The 16,504-nt window shown below is 34.0% G+C and overlaps 1 protein-coding gene across 2 annotated transcripts in view; it reads right to left on the bottom strand.

The window, feature by feature from the left end:
* Positions 1-16,504, bottom strand: part of CCDC141 (coiled-coil domain containing 141) — an 83,951-nt gene that overhangs the window by 34,563 nt on the left and 32,884 nt on the right. For both annotated transcript variants that reach the window (XM_031052355.2, XM_031052356.2), the window contains exons 7-12: positions 15,781-15,975; positions 10,643-10,815; positions 5,495-5,636; positions 3,727-3,846; positions 1,754-1,945; positions 823-999 (exon numbers count right to left, since the gene is read on the bottom strand). In XM_031052355.2, coding sequence (XP_030908215.2) covers positions 823-999; positions 1,754-1,945; positions 3,727-3,846; positions 5,495-5,636; positions 10,643-10,815; positions 15,781-15,975 — 999 coding nt within the window. The remainder of the gene's footprint in view (positions 1-822; positions 1,000-1,753; positions 1,946-3,726; positions 3,847-5,494; positions 5,637-10,642; positions 10,816-15,780; positions 15,976-16,504) is intronic.

Here is a 16,504-nt window from a genome sequence, read left to right as displayed (position 1 = left end):
ATATCTGAAGGTATGTTAAGATTTTAAGTGACTGCAGTGCAACCTCATCTTCACACATATTCAGTTTGCCTTTACACTGAGTATCTTATCTGTACCTGGCTGCATCCAGCTGTGACAGCACATAATTTAGCTTACACTAGCTGCCTGGTACTTTTCCTCCTTAAGTAGGTTTTTCCAGTTCATCTTGCATGCTACTGTATGTTACCAACACCATCTCCTCCTCCCTCTAATGTAACTGCTCCCAAGTCAGTCTATAAAAACAGAAAGAACAGCTGGGTATCCAGGCTGTTTACATTAACTGGGATCACTTTAGGAGGAGTGAGTTAGGGAATGACTGTACATCTCAAATGATTATCTCATGAAGAAATGCTGGAAAATTAGATAGGGATGCCTAGGTAGTACAGCTGAACCCAAGACAGAATGTGAAGACACCAGGAAAGATTATCTGTAAGGAAGTAGCTCTAGCACCCATCTCTTTAGAACTTCATACCCTCAATTAGTAAAGACTGCCTGCTAGTGGAAGTAAAATAAAATTAATATATACTTGCATATATGCTGTTTTCCAACATGAAAAAAAACAGATAAGTATGTATTATATTTGTAGGCATGTACTGGATCATTTATATAAAGGGCTCTGTCACTGCTAAGCACAAAACTTTTTATACTACATATAATGCCATTAGCACTCAAATAATACTTCCATATTTTGAATGTGTATAGCAGCATTAGTCCCTTTAAAACTAGGTACTGGAGAAACTAGGATTAGACCTCGTCACAGGCAAACATCAAATGTTCAATGAAGTTCTATCAGATTAAACTCACCAGTTTTATTAAATTAAGAAAATTGCAACCCATATTTTGAACGGAGAAAATTTTTTTTATAGTCTTTTGCCACTGACTGTTGGCTGACTCCACTGAAATTTGATTTTCAGCCTTGTTGTTTGCTTGTGATGCTTCTGATTTATAGAATTCCTTCAGAGTTTGAATATCATCATTTACCTACAGAAAAACATAGAATAATAATAAATTGAGCTGCTATAATCAGAAGGCATATAGACACAGCAAAACTGATTAAAAGCTTCTAATTTTTTTCCCAGGTTTTAAGATCTATTATCGTCCTTAAAAAAATCTATCCAAATATGAAATAGGAAAAGAGTTTTAAATAACCTGTAAACTAGTGGATGGTGAACAGACAGGTGGCAGCAAATTGTTCCATTTCTGTCACATATCATTGCATCAATGTTATAAACCAGTATATATATATATATTTAATTTAAAAATGCTTCAGAGGAATAGGTACTTCACTGGAAGTAGTGCAAGACAGCAGTAAAAAGTTCTATCAACATATGATAAATGTCTACAGCAACATATCATGTGAAATATTTTTAAAACTATATGAAGCATGATCAGTACATTTAGGCCAGAGCACATACACATAAACATTTTTATTATGCATATAATGAGAGAGCACATGTGTGCAGGATAAAGCAAAAAATTCAATTATAATACTTTCTACAATGACAATTCAAATCAGTTGAAAATCTGTACATAGACTAGTCATTATGTTGATGCAAGTTCAATATTCAGGGCTACTTGCCCTGATGGAGCTGATCTCCTTTAAAGTAAAAAGTAGCTTATAAAGACTTGCAGTGCTTCCATGGCACATCATCCACTAGATTTGTCTTAGCTAGCTAAAAGCACATTTTCAGTTGCAGTATTTTCACAGTCTAGTCAGAGAATAAGTAACCTGTACCTCCATAGTCAACTTTAGAAAGGACACATAGGTTTCCAGAATTTCTAGTCTTGAACTAATATTTTTTTCAATTTTTTTCAGTTCTTCATTTAGAAAGTCAGTTCTGCTAGAAAAAGCTGCCACCTGCTCAGGTTCAAACTCTTCCATATCTTCGATGATTCTCTCAGCTGCTTCCAATTCATGTGATGTTTCCTTTGAAGGTAGAAACATAGGACAATAGGTATGATGACTGAAAAGGATTTGTGAATACTGATACCACATTGTTAATTTTTAACAGTATTGCTCTATTATAAATCAATTAAATATTATGTGCTTAAAATAACAATCTTTTTTTATTAAACCTTTGGATGTAGTTATTAAAATAGCTATTTTGAATGAAACAAACAAAAAAAGTAGGAGTCTTAGTATTCAGATTAAGTAAATCCCTTCTCACAGTTACATAGAAGCATTTCGTATGGAAACCGAAACAGCCAGAACTGAACTATTCCTTTAACGAACAGTATGGCCCAATTTTCTGAAATTATTCTCTTGAGTTCAAATCCATCTTAAATGTTTTCCTGATACTCATTCTCACAGAAAAACTCTCTGGTCTAGAGACCCAGAAGCACTTGCTCACCATAAGGCTACTGCTGTAACTGTTTTAAAGGCTTGTTCTTGTAGCACTTGGCCTTATGAATTGTAGTGTCATTCATGCCTTCATTCTTCAATCGAGAATTGCTTCCTAATGCCAGAGTAGTCCCTACCCATTAAGCTGCATATTCCAGACCAAACCAATGTATTTGCATGCAGAAAATCTTCAAAAATAAAATAGAGACCAAATACTGGGTCATATCTTTTACTGCATCATCTGTTACAGAAGAAAGTCACAGTATGTTAAGCAAGAGCTAAGTTACTGACATTTCTCATAATTTGGCTGGGATTCTGATTTTCAGATTCACTGTCTTAATTCATAGCTTCATATATATCTATGTCTATGAGCTTATCTACTTTCATATATTTAACTCAATACCACTTAGCATACCTATTGCTGGCATTTAGCCTAGAGTGCAAACTCTAGCATATCACAATCCACAAAAAGAATAGGTAGGAGAGATTGTCAGGGCAGATTGTACACCTCCACAAATAGAAAAAAAAAAAAAAAAAAAAAAAAAGAACCAAAAAGTAACACCCTGGCATGCAAAAATTTGGCAGAAGAGACACAAAAAACTGTTACAGAGTTATTTGCACTCTGTGTAGAGCCAGGTCTTGGGTTTCATAAACCGGTCCCTAAAACAAAAAAGAGCTCCATGTGGGTAATTGTGTTTTAAGAACTCCTCAAACATAGGATAATCATGTATGTCAAGATCACAAAGAGGATTCAGCTGGTTCTAAGCCACTTTCAGATACCGCAGTAATGCTACCAGAGTTGGAAAGGCCCTGAATGTGACTTAAATATAATCTTAGCTGTGTTACAGAGCTGAGTGCTCCAGTGCTTTCATACCATGGCTGCATTCCCAACATCAGATGAATATCTAATGGCAACTTTAGAGGCCCCTTCAGAGTTTCTTCACCTGAACTATCTTTTTCCCTTTTGCTGATTCATCCTTTATATTTGCCATAATAAACCAAAAGAAGAGTTTTCTGTGCCTCTAATTGTCTAGATAATTTTTAAACTTGGTGCCTCACATAGGAGTAGAAAACCATATCTGAAAAGTCTTCCTATCAAGGGCTGATACCAGGATCTTGAGGTAGTAAAAAATAACACTATGAGATAGAGAGAAAGAGGATAACCAATGATATCAGAAGTTCTGCCTTGTAAAGTTACCTGTGGTTTCGTTCACTAACTACAGTTTAAAACTAAACTATAAACGTATTTCCTTTCCAAGAATACACTAGAACCTTTCAGCCTCTCACCTTATTTAGACTTACAGAAGACATTTATTTCCTTCTAATAGTACTTAAGGTTAATAAAGTTTCTTTTATTTTTGTTTTACCTTCATTTGTTCAGCCAGTTCAAGGTGCCTCTCCAAAATCCTTTCCGATTCAGACAAACATGAGCCAATCTCCATACCAACTGCAAGCATTGGGGTGATTTTTTTTATCGACTGTGATACCTTTATTTGAAAGCATTATTTATAAAGTTAATTTATACAAGTAGCCAGCATAACAACAGTATAAAACATGACTTCGTATAGAAAAAAGTGAATTAACATTTGTCTGTTGGTGTTTAGATTATGTACTCTGGAATTTGTATTTTTGATTTTTAGCTAATTTAGATTATGTAATTCAGGAATGAGAATATAAAGGAAGAAAATTTTACTATTTCTCCTAAGAAAATTCTTACAGGTATGGTAGAATTTAGGAAAAAAAACTACTTCTGTTTACTCTTATTTAGTTGACTGTGCTTTCCATTATCCAAATTATCCCAGGCTTATTATTTCAGTAAGGCACAACTGCATTATAGCCTAGATATTACAACCTTGGCAGAAACATTCTTACGCTCTGTTTTTTTGTTTGGGCTTTTTTTTTTTTTTTTGGGGGGGGAGGTTGTTGTTTGTTTTCATCAGAAAGTACATTTAAAGGTTATCTGCCAAATTAAGAGGCCAATTTTTATGCGATACATGTACACAACTCCATTTCATTGTCACGGTAAAATGTTATATATACATGATGATAACAAATCACCTTATGAAGTGGCACAGGCAGACACATGATGTATAGTTATTATCAGACATGCGAATTCACATGTAACACCTATTCTAAGAAGTGGCTGCTGAGGTTCAAATTTTATTAAATAATGCTCAGGGGCAGTTGAATTTAGCACCAAATTTTTTGTGACACTTTGCATGAATTTGGAGAAAAGGGTTTTTTGCTTGGTAGGAATATAGCAGTAAGTGATGTTCACTGTAATAAAAGATCATGCATTATGACTCAAACCTTCAAAGTCTTCCCTAATGCAAGACTCAGAAGAAATTGATTAGAACAAACTTCAGAATGAAATCATATGTCAAAATTGGATCTACATTTTGAGAGTATTATAAAATATCTAATTGCAGACTTAATTATTCAGTCATTAAATTCATTTACTTTTTTGGTCTATGATCTGGGATTTTCTTCATATGAATCTTGATAAAAGGTTATAATTGTAAATTTGAATTTACACATGGAAACTTGCGTAGTGTCTAATCCAGCTCTAATGAGTCATTGAAAATTTCTGCACTAGTTACTGAAAATTCAGCATCTTAAAGAAAGCTCTGATGTCCTTGATGCATCAGTATCTTGATTTATGGGAATTTTTATAGTGAATAGAATCTACTCTCCTTCAGCCTTACTGAAAATTTGCTATGGTTCACAGCCACCGTGCTTATTAACCCTCAATTTTGGCACACTTCTATTTTTATCTAATATCAAATGAAAAAGAAGTCATAGAAACAATGCAGGAAAGCTGCATGAAGGTCACTTTCCTGATTGCTCACTTCTTTTCCAACATTAAAAATTATAATAGCTCATTTCCTAAGCAAATCCATATTTTATTGAAAATCCCTGGTAAAGTATTCTCACAGACACAGCTGTATTTTTTTGGAACAGCTTTAAGCTTTTTTGCGCTGATAACAGCATTCAGAAATCTAACAAGTGTGGGCTCTCTAACAAACTAGTATGTTATTTGTACTTATTTGAGTTAACTTTACTATTCACATAGCTAAATTACAGAAATACAATACACTGTTCATGAATACGTTAAGAAGACATGTTATGATGTACCTTATTTAGATGATCATCAAGAGAAGCAGTCCATTGTTGTTTCTTCAAAGTAAGTTGTTTAGATTCTGGACCCTGCCTGATCACTTGATCTACTTTTTCTTTAACATAATCCATCATTTTCTGAATTCCTGTCACCCAGGAGCTAAAATGGAAAATCAGAACTGCTGTTATTTCTCAGCTTTGCTCAACAATCAGGATGATAATGATTAAGAACACCTTTCCCACTGACTTGTGTGGTAAGTAACTTATGAATTTTAGATCATGAGCCTTAAAATAAAAATAACAAAGAGAAATATTAAAATTAATTCAAATAAAATTAGTAATGAGTAGAACACATGAATGACATTTCCAAACAAGTAATTTATCACTAGTGCATACATTAGATTCATGTGCCAGATATCCTGATTCACTGAGAAATACCTCATTTCATAAATAATTCTAACTTTAATTAAACCATTTAAAGACTAAACCCACAAATGTAACAGCCTAGAAAGAGAGAAAATATATAGTATATCACTTCTACTTTAAAAAGAATGCTTTCTTTGGACTTTCAGATATTCCGGTGTTTTTACAGTAGCTGAAAAAAAAGAATGTCTGTAGGTTCTAAGTCAATGTTTCCAAGGATTTTAACAGGGGAAAAGACAACATAAATTTACAAGCCAAAGACTTGTCTTAAAACATTTAATATCAGGGAAACAATTCACAATCTGAATACTTGAGTCCTCTTCAAATCGTAAAGAAGTTACCACGTAGAATTAGAATCTGAAGTTTTGGTATTAAAAAAAGGGGAAAAAAAGAAGAAGAAACCCACATATCCATTGATTTACTACTAAAATTTATTAATTTTCAGAACTTTTGTAGACAACCAATTCAAAATAAATTTTTCATTACTTCAGGTTCATCAGAAACTTATGTTAATACAGTTATTTGTTCAAGTTTTCTTTCTCTGTCCTGTAAAATTAAAGGAAATTTTGTCCTCACTTCAGGCAAGGCTCAGAGAGTTAAACTCTGCAGCCTCAAAGAAAAGCTTTATTCCACACTGTTAAAAGGAATTATGGCATTAATAGGCCATTCTGTTTGAATTTTATCCAAATTTGGTCACAAAAAGAAATTCCAAATATTAAGGTCTTTCAAATTTTCCAAATTACTCTTTCAAAAACTATCAACCTTTTAGTTTGTGCTTTATCCTTTAACTCTATAAATGTCAGTCCTCTATTTGAGTATTCCTTAAAAAGAAATATGTTTAAAAATATCTACTATCACCAATTCTTTTAAAAAAGCAATAAGAGAACAACATTTACAGGTTTTAAGAATTACAATTTAGATCTCAATAAAATCTTTAAAAGTAACATTAGTTTGTTATGGGTTAACACAATAGATTTTATCAGAAGTAAAATACAGACAGTTCTTACAGTCATATGCAAGCTGGCAAAGTAGCAAGAGTTCTCTAAATGGAAAAAATCTACTAATTGTATTTTTTTTTAGAATTAATGTATATTTGCTCCTCCTGTTTTTCTAGCTGGTTTTAATTTAAAAATTACTGCTCACAAATCAGAATTACCAATATTTTAATTTTGAAACACTTTAGGATTATGAGAAAAAACTGCTTTCTCTCACTTTTCTATATTCCTGCTCCAGCGTGAGCATTTTCATTTATTTGTACTATCTTTTTGTATACAGCTGCTACATGCCTCATGATGATTTGAAAGTAAGGCAGAATTACCATATTTCTCTGGTTTTACTGTGAGTTGTATTTGAATAACGCTGCTGAAGTCAGTGTGATTAGCCTTAAACGTAGTCTTCACTCAGTCTGAGGGAATCAGTGTTAGATTTGTAAATCATAAACCACTACAGTATTATCATACTCATATAAACTGCCTGGCTTATTTTTCAGTATTCTAAAAATGAAAATAACAAAACAACGTGGATACAGAAATCCACCTACATTTTAATTCTCTTAATACTCAAGTACTCTATTTTCTCTAGGTACATTTAAACCAGCACTACACATGGTAGCCACTTTGATAGTGCATTAAAAATGCATTTTCCAGTATCCTCATTCAGAAGATCCGGTGCAATTGAGGGCATCATCTCATCAAAGTTAACAAAGAGTCACCCAACCTGAGCAAGGTCAGAGGATTCCTTCTTTTATTTATTAATAAATATATTGCCTGAAAAACTGGAGGTTATACTGGTCAGGTTATACTTTTTCATCTGTCAGAACAAAGCAGCTTTTTGAAAAGATACCTAAACTTTTTTAGATCCACATCCTTTACCACCTTCAAATGGTGACTTCAGATTTCCCTTAGGATGTCCAGTCTATTTAGATAAAGGAAATTGAAAGCTTGTAACAGCAGCTAAGACTACCAATGAATTGTGAAATAAGAGGAACAACATATTAATTGAGGTTGTCCTGATAAGTGTTCTGTTTTCTGTACAAATCTTCCTCTGCCCCTCAAGCTGTTCATGCAGATCTTACTGTCCCTTGTGGTTTAATCACTGGGCTAAATACTGGCCAGCATTTAAGGATAGCACAGTGGTTTATACATGACAGAGAGGCATCTCTTTTTCCTCCTTCAATGCATTAACATTTCTGGCAGAAATTAATATTCTGGTACATAACCTCTTAGCACATTTGCTGAGAACTCACTGTGTCACCTTTACTAGGTTTATACACTGGCTGGGAGAATCGCGGGTATCTCCTAAAGCTATGTGTTAGGCAAAAAAACCCCATAACTTAGACTTATCATGGTACACAAAAAGTTGAATGTGAGTCAGGATCCTCCTTTGTAGCACTGAGGACTAGCCCCATGCTAAATTGCATCTGGAATTGACTAGCCTGCAGGTTATTCCCTGCAGTTAAGAGCTTGTGAAACAGCATCTGGAGACCAGTTTGGCTAATGTGGGTCCCCAGAGCACAAGACAGACAGAGAAGCTAAAGTGAATTGATCAGTGGCCACCAAGATAGTTGGAGGTTGGAGCACATAATGTACAAAGGGATGCTGACAGAGGTGAAGAGGTGGTCTAATTGTTGTCTTTATTTATGATGTGTAAGACAAGATCAGAGTATTTTCAATGGTGAACAGCAAGAGGCCGTGAGGCAATGCTCACAAGTTGCAGCAACAGTTATCTTGACCAGATACAAGAAAAACATGTTTCACAAGGAGAGCGTTTAAGCATTATAACAGGTTGCCCAGATACGCTATGGAACCTCTATCCTTGGAGATATTAAAATTTGGCCCTGAGCAATTTAATCTGACAGGTTTTGAGCAAAGGATTGTGCCAAATTACCTCCAGAATTCCTTGCCAGTTTAAATTATTCCATGATTGTAATCCTCAAGCCCATGCTTAGGCATATAAAGTGTTTCACCTGTACAGAAGTACTAGCACTACTCACTGAAATATATGGCAAATTCATTACATTCAGGCAATGAGACCTGAAGCAGCAGGGAAAAGCTTCAGGAACAGGGAACATCCTGTTTGTTTTCTTAGAAAGGTACTTATTAATTTTTATGATGCAAGCGAGCATTTAAAATATTTGAGAACCTGGAATTTTTCACTGTTCTTTAAGACAGCAAAGCACATTTCTAGTGAGATTTCCTATTGTCATTGTTTTAAGTTTCACCTTCCTTCTTTAAACCCTTGCTGCTTCAGCTGTAACGCTTTGCTGTTGTTTAAATTGTGTCTTCTAGGCAGAAATCTTGCCTTCTTTATTTACTTATAAAATATCTTGAGCAGCACTTTGGCATACAGAAGGTCTGCCTGTTGCCCTACCTGTTTTTCCTGAATTTTACCAGAGATTACTGATAAAGTTATTTTGATAAATTCATCCCATTCTTCTTGATGTGTACTGATGATATCTTACTATCCCACTTCTGATTTGGAGTACTTGTATATTTTTTTTTAACTCTTAATAGGGTAGAAAGAAAATTAATGATTTGTTATTTTAGAGATTCATTCTATAAAGGTCTTCAGCATTCCTAACATTAATTAATGCTGCACAGACATAATTTGAAATATAACATCTGCTTTTATTGAAGTAATGTTTATCAGAACATCAAGTCCTAGAGAACAGCAGCATTTGTTCTGGAATTATGGCTGGTTTAGGAATCACTGAGGAAAATCCCTTTTCTTTCCATTTGATTAAAATACAAGGAGATGCTGAAGCAGTAACAAAAGCCGTAAAGCCACCTGTAAAGCACATGTTCTCAAAACAACTGTTTCATTTTTCTATGCTGTCCCTTTGCTAGGTTCAAACCAATTACATCTGAAGTGACAGATATAAGCAGTTTAGATAAAATTTTTTGCAAGGTCATGTGATTAAATTAAAATTTTTATCTAGACTTTCACTTGCTGTGTTGAACTAAAGCTATTCAAAACCAGGAATAATTAAGGACATAAGCGTGTAATGGGAAGGCAGAGTTAAGCTGACAACTAGCCAACCATCAGCCATGTTCATCTGCTCTTTGAAATACAACTCAGTAGTATGAGGGGTATTTGTTCTTATTGCACCAGAATCCTACTAAGACTTGAAAAGCAGGAGATAATAAGCCTCTAGGACTAGGATTCTAAACTAAGTCACGCTTTAAATTAGTGCAAAAATCATATCTGTGGAGTACATTATCACTGTCATTAACAAAAGCTTTGGAAAAAAAAGTGCGCTATAATTAAAAGAACTGGAGAAACCTCAGTATTTTCTGCACTTGGCTTAACACCTGTACTTTTGTCTTGCACAAATCACATTATAATTACTAGAATTATGAGTTTTGAAAAGGTCAAAAAGGATTACATTGGGAAGCATGGAGTTTTCATAGCCACCGATATCTTATTCATTTACCTACATTTACTTTTCAAAAATGTTAGCTAAACGATGGTTTCTGTACACAGCCCTAATATACCATTCCACTATTTGACAGCACTCTTACAAGTAGCATGTAGCATTTCTAAGGATGTTTTGTTAAAGAGATCGGTTTGTATAAATACCAACAAATAGGTATGTCAGAAACTTGGTGTTTCAGGTCATGTAAGTGCACAACTACTTAGTTTAATACACTGGCTCTTAACGCAGTCTGATTCTGATTAGTCAAGTTATAAAGCAACAGGTAGATATGGAGAAATACAGCAGATATGCAAAAATAGAGGGAATACCTGTGAGAATCTGCTTTATTAAGTAAAGTTTTTCCCTTCTGCAAAGTAGTTGCTGTGCAGCCTTTAATTGCTTCTTGTAGCTCTTCATACTTCATAGTCAAGATAGGCACATGTAAGCCTTCTGAATTAAATATTTTAAGATAATTGTCAATACCTTCAAGACCATCAAGTACCTGTAAAAACAGATAAAAAGCATTTGTCGTAAATATATCTAATTGTGCATGTCTATTTAATTTAATTTAGAGCTTGGTATTGACTTTGCAGTTTACAGAACAGGTGTAATTCAACAAAAGTAATGTAATCTTAGGCATGCAAAATTATGATTAACCCTTTAAATATAAAACTATTCATTTTTTTTTAACAATCAGGCCCATTTGACATATTGAAGCAGAACCAAAATAACAAGAGTAATACAGCACATTAGCACACAGTTTTATTGAAGGTCACTCTTAAAGAGTTTTACAAAAATTCTTTTTCTTGTAATGTTTTAAAAATATCAAATGTATATTCAACAAGGACATCATAGTTAAATTATTTTTATTATTAAGGTAGGCTTTGATTTTGCACATATTCAGCTTTGGTTTTCTTATAGGTATTCACTGTTTTCCTTTAGTGCAAGAGGAAGTTTCTCATTCAAATACCAGGGAAAAAAAGTGATGGAAATACTCTAAAAAGACTCTTGCCTTTTAGACAGAGTAAGGGCAGCACTGCAATACCCCATTATTAAAGTTAATAAATACTAATATCTGTAAAATAGAAATGTGCCCAAACCAACAGAGCATAATTAGCATCGTAGCAGAGGTACTGTATTCTCATACATAAATTTTTGTTGCTCTAAACAAAAGAAAAATGTTAAATCTAAATAAAGTGATTCAGTAGAAAATGTTTAATAGCATTAATTTCTCATTGAATGTACACATTTATGTAATGAAGGAAAAATCTAACGACTATTACATGGATTACTTTATTTACATATCTTTTTGAAGGAAAACAACTGCTTTTACACTACCAAACTTGTGTTCTGACTTTGCAAATCTCTGCATATACTCTAAGCATTAGTTCAGTGAATAATTTTGCAGACTTACATACTGAAAACATTGCTCTCAAACCCTCAGTTCATCACTGAGAATTTTGAGACAACAAAAAATATATATATGTTGAAATGTATATATAAATACATCAACTTAATGCATATATATATATACTAAATATATCAATTCAAATACGTCAGCTTTAAAATCACTACATCTGAAGAGCAAGAGAACTTTGAGACTGACTAAATTTTACTTTAAAGACTTACAAGGTTTTACATTCATAAAAAATTGGAAGACAAAAATTCACTGAGATTATCAGGAACAATATGATCCAGCTTGCTACAGCATATCACATATGATCCAACAATTCAGCAGCTGAGAATGAACCTTATATTGCTGACTCAAAATAGCAAGGAGAGTGGCCTGAACTCTCTCAAACAACTGAAGCCAATGCAAAAGAAATGAAGGAAAATAAAGAAAAGAAGGTGAGCAAAAGTAATTACACTTCTATACACAATAGATTAAAATAGGACATGCATACTATATTATTAAATCTGCAAGGTTGTTTTTCATGTATGTCCACTTTAAAGCAAGTTAAAATGACTTAATTTTTTGATGGCACATAGGAGGGAAAAAAAAGTAAATAAATAAAAAGGCAGCATCTAAAATAGTTAGAAGAAAGTATATATGTTCTGGAGTTCAATATCAGAAATTGAATTTTGAAGTAACTTATGCACCGAAGTATAAGATAGTCCACAGCTAACTAAAACTGTGAATCTTCAAACATATCAAACTCACTAAGCCTTATTTATATACTTAAAGCTATTCCAGTGAATGTTTTCAAGCTTTTACCATACCAAATCAATCTTAGACTATTTCACATATCATTTTCCAAGTATTCTCAGAGAATAGCTACACAGATATAACCCTAAAGAAAGTCAAACTGAAGGTAACTACATAGACATAGAAATGGATTGGTATTTGAAGAAAAGCTTAGAAAGGAACGTACGTGATTACAAAAGATCCAAGGAGCTTGCAAACATGCAGAAAAATATTGCTTAACGCAGCCAAATATAAAAGAGAACACAGCCAAATGTACACCAGAACTTAAGAGCACAAACACAATGCAAGGGCTATATCTGACAGTTTATTTTCCTGAGTTCATTAAAAATTAAAATGACAAAGAGACAAGATCTAAAAGAAGTTCTCTTTGAGCTAGTTAAAAATAGCTAATATTCTGATTTGCTACATGTAAAGAGAGTCCAGATGTTCAGGTGCACCCTGAGAAGAACTGGAAATGTCTGAGTTATACTAACTATAGTGTTTTGTTCACTCGTACACATAACAGGTGTAATGACATGCTGTGAAGACACAATTGAGCTAGTGCTTTCTTCAGCAGACACTTCCACAAAGCCTAGCCATGCATTCTGAAAAGATGTTACCTTTGCTCCCAAAGCAATAGACATATATCTGCATAGCTCCTTGTCCAGACTAGAAGAAGCAAAAGATCTCTCTCGCTTCAGGGATCTTTAAATAATTTCAATGCCAAGTATTGTTTACTTGTGAAAAAAAAAAAAAAAAACTTGTGAAAAAAAAAAACCAACCCACCGAAGGAACAGAGTAGAGGTTAAAGACAAATGTGATTACAGCCCCACCTGGCGCTCAAAACAAAAATTAGTGCAGGCAAAGTCAAGGTTATTTTTTCAGCACATTTAATAGAGCTATGAAGCTTGTTATTGGATCTACCCATGTAAGTGATCTGGTTTTAAAGCTTCTATAAACGACCTGAAAACAATATACTTAATGTAAAATGTGGTGTTTGGACATTTTAAAGTATAAACTTTTTTAACTAGTCTTCTAACTAAAAAGTTTGGGGAAAAAAGTCTGCATTACTAATATCACTTGATGCACATGCTCTTGAAGAACAGGCTTGCTGTAAAATGGAAACAGAGAGATTTCATATTTTAAATTTATTGTTTAATGTTGAAGTCATCCTTAGTGGAAAATTTTCAGATGTAGCAGCTTATTTTCAAAATCATCAAAGACTTGAAACTCAATGGGACACCTTCAGATAGCAATGTCTGAGTGCTGAGTATTTCCAAAAAGCAAATAAACCCTTGTGTTTCTTTAACTTAAGTGTAACAGGCAGTTGGTCAGCACCACTAACTAAAGACTAATGCTTCAAAAGCTTTGTGCCCCACATCAAGGCAACAAAATTGACCACCTAGTTTTTTAAGATTTAAGGTATCTCTGATCTGATAGCTCACACCTGGAAAAGGCTTGAATAAGATTCCTCATGACAGACAGTTCCTGCTTCTGCTCTAACTCAAATTTCCTTTAACAAATTGTTGTATATTAGTACCAACATGCAATAACAGAACTTACTTTTGTTATATGGTAAACCAAACAAATTACTAAATTGCTTCTTGCTTTAACTAGAGAATATCATCAGTCTCCAGTTAAAAAATAAAAAAAAATTAAAAAATACAACTGTGATAAATTGTTCTGATAGCTAATTTCTTCACTTTTTAAAATATATGCTCTAGTACTAGCTGGCATTTAACAAAGTGTGACATCTGTCCATTTTTTTACCTGCTGGATAGAAAAATCATATGCTATTAAAATCTCCATACCCATTTGGTGTTTATAGCCTGACTGTCTTCATTACTTACTGCTCTTACATAAATTAGAAATATTATAAGCAGAAAAATACCAGCAAACAGTCAACAGCAGTCCACTGGAAGATCGTATGTTGATAAAAATCCCTACTTGTGTTCCCATTTTAAAACAGATTTGGCTCTGAACAGACTTAAAATGGCTTGGGGATTTAAACAGCAGGGGTTTAGATTGGAAGGAAGAAATTCTTTACTGTTAGGGTGGTGAGGTACTGGAATGGGTTTTCCGGGGAGGCTGTGAATGCTCCATCCCTGGCAGTGTTCAAGGCCAGGTTGGATGAAGCCTTGGGTGACATGGTTTAGTGTGAGGTGTCCCTGCCCGTGGCAGGGGGGTTGGAACTAGATGATCTTAAGGTCCTTTCCAACCCTAACTATTCTATGATTCTATGATTTTGTATTATTTACTTGCATCATCAACACATGAAATGGCAGTAATATAACCTTACAGAAGCCTGTTAAAACACTATTTCCACCTTTATTGATCCTTCTTTGGTCTTCTCATAAAACCTGCTCTTAACCGGATATATCAATAAATGGCTTTGAACTAATGATATTAAGCTCCCTCAGTTCTTTATTGATCAACTTTTATATCAGCTGCTTTTTGAAAAATTAAAATTTTAGCTTTAAGATATTTCTTTTTTGGTCATCAATGATTTACCTATTATCACCACATAACAATAGGAACAGCAGAAACACAACCCACACAGAATAAGCAGTGCATAGAGTTCAGTAGACCAGTAGGCCCCTCTTAGCCTTCCCATGTGTGAGCTGCAGGAATCTAATTCTGGAATCCGAATCAGTGCTTGTTCACATGAGCACAGCAGTGATAGAAATTATTGCGTATACATTATCTAACTGACCTCAATATAGGTGTGGGCCTTAATTCATCATTTGTCCTGTGACTAAAGGTGTTTTGTGCTTTCATTGGCCACTTCCATGTTACATCATGTCTAGACCACGTAGTATGAGAAACTGTATATTGTCCTTGATTTTTCTCATGTCTATTTTTAATTAGCCACCTGTGGAGAGCACTGCAAGTATAGACATTGTTTCCAATATCCATACTAGCTTGTAACAGTTTAGGTATTTTAGCGCACCTGTATCTTCATAAAGCATTACGCTGTCATGACAGAGCCCATGATCTTAAAGTCCAGATAGTATTTTCCAAATATCTTTTTTTTTGGAAACTGAGTACTACTCTCAATATACTTTAAAAAGAAAATAAATAAACAAATAAATTCAAATGCATATGCCATTATAGATAGAAGTTTGAGATGAAAGGTCATATTAAAGGATAATCAGATTCGTAATTTTCCATTCCAAAGTGTTTAGCAAAGTCTGTTTTCATAAATGCACATGTATAGGCCTTTAAGAGCACACTGACAGTTGTATTATCAAGTTATTATTACAGACTTGGCTTCTTACCAACCTTGCCAGCAGAGTGAAAAAAGCCATTGGCCTCTTGCAGTAGGGCTCTCCTTTCTTCCATATGAAAGCACACTTCTTCTCGTAACAGACAGATTTTCTGATTTGAAAGCTTTAGATGTTCTTTTTCTGTATAGTCCTCTGAAAGCAAAATCTTATGTGCTTCAGCTGTCAGCTGTTCCACAGTGGAATTCCATTCCTAACAAGAAAAATGCCATTTTAATCAACTATACCTAGAAAAGTAATATACCTGCACGATGACAATAGAAATACTGGAAACATGTATTGCATTTATATGCCTGAAAGATACTACTATTTCCAGTTGGAGTGACTTCTCAGCAAGTTTAGGTTTTAGTGACAAGAGTTTTCAGCAGCAGCATCCTGTGTTCTTTGACAGTTTCACAGGCAGAAATAGCAGTTAGTAGTGTGTCCACTGAGAAAAACAATCTAGATAACATGAAGACATGAAGCTTCTACTTGGTAAGACCAGACTCCCATGCCAAACATCCTCTTCAGCACAACTATTTAACCAGAACTAATTAAAGCACCGCCTACATAATAACTGCTTACACTGATACAATTTCTGCTAAGAGCTGTCTGTACATAAAATTTAGGGATTAAGCCTTCATGAAGAAAATTTTTCCTTACAATTTTTCACCTGTGATAAATGTGATTTCAGTATTCAGTTGCACTATCTTCTTCAGGTAATAAAGCAGTATTGAAAGATG

Source organism: Melopsittacus undulatus, chromosome 8, assembly GCF_012275295.1.
Source record: "Melopsittacus undulatus isolate bMelUnd1 chromosome 8, bMelUnd1.mat.Z, whole genome shotgun sequence".
NCBI classification, from domain to species: Eukaryota; Metazoa; Chordata; class Aves; order Psittaciformes; family Psittaculidae; genus Melopsittacus; species Melopsittacus undulatus.
Note: the sequence above shows the minus strand (reverse complement) of the source record. Positions and strands in the feature narration are given on the sequence as shown.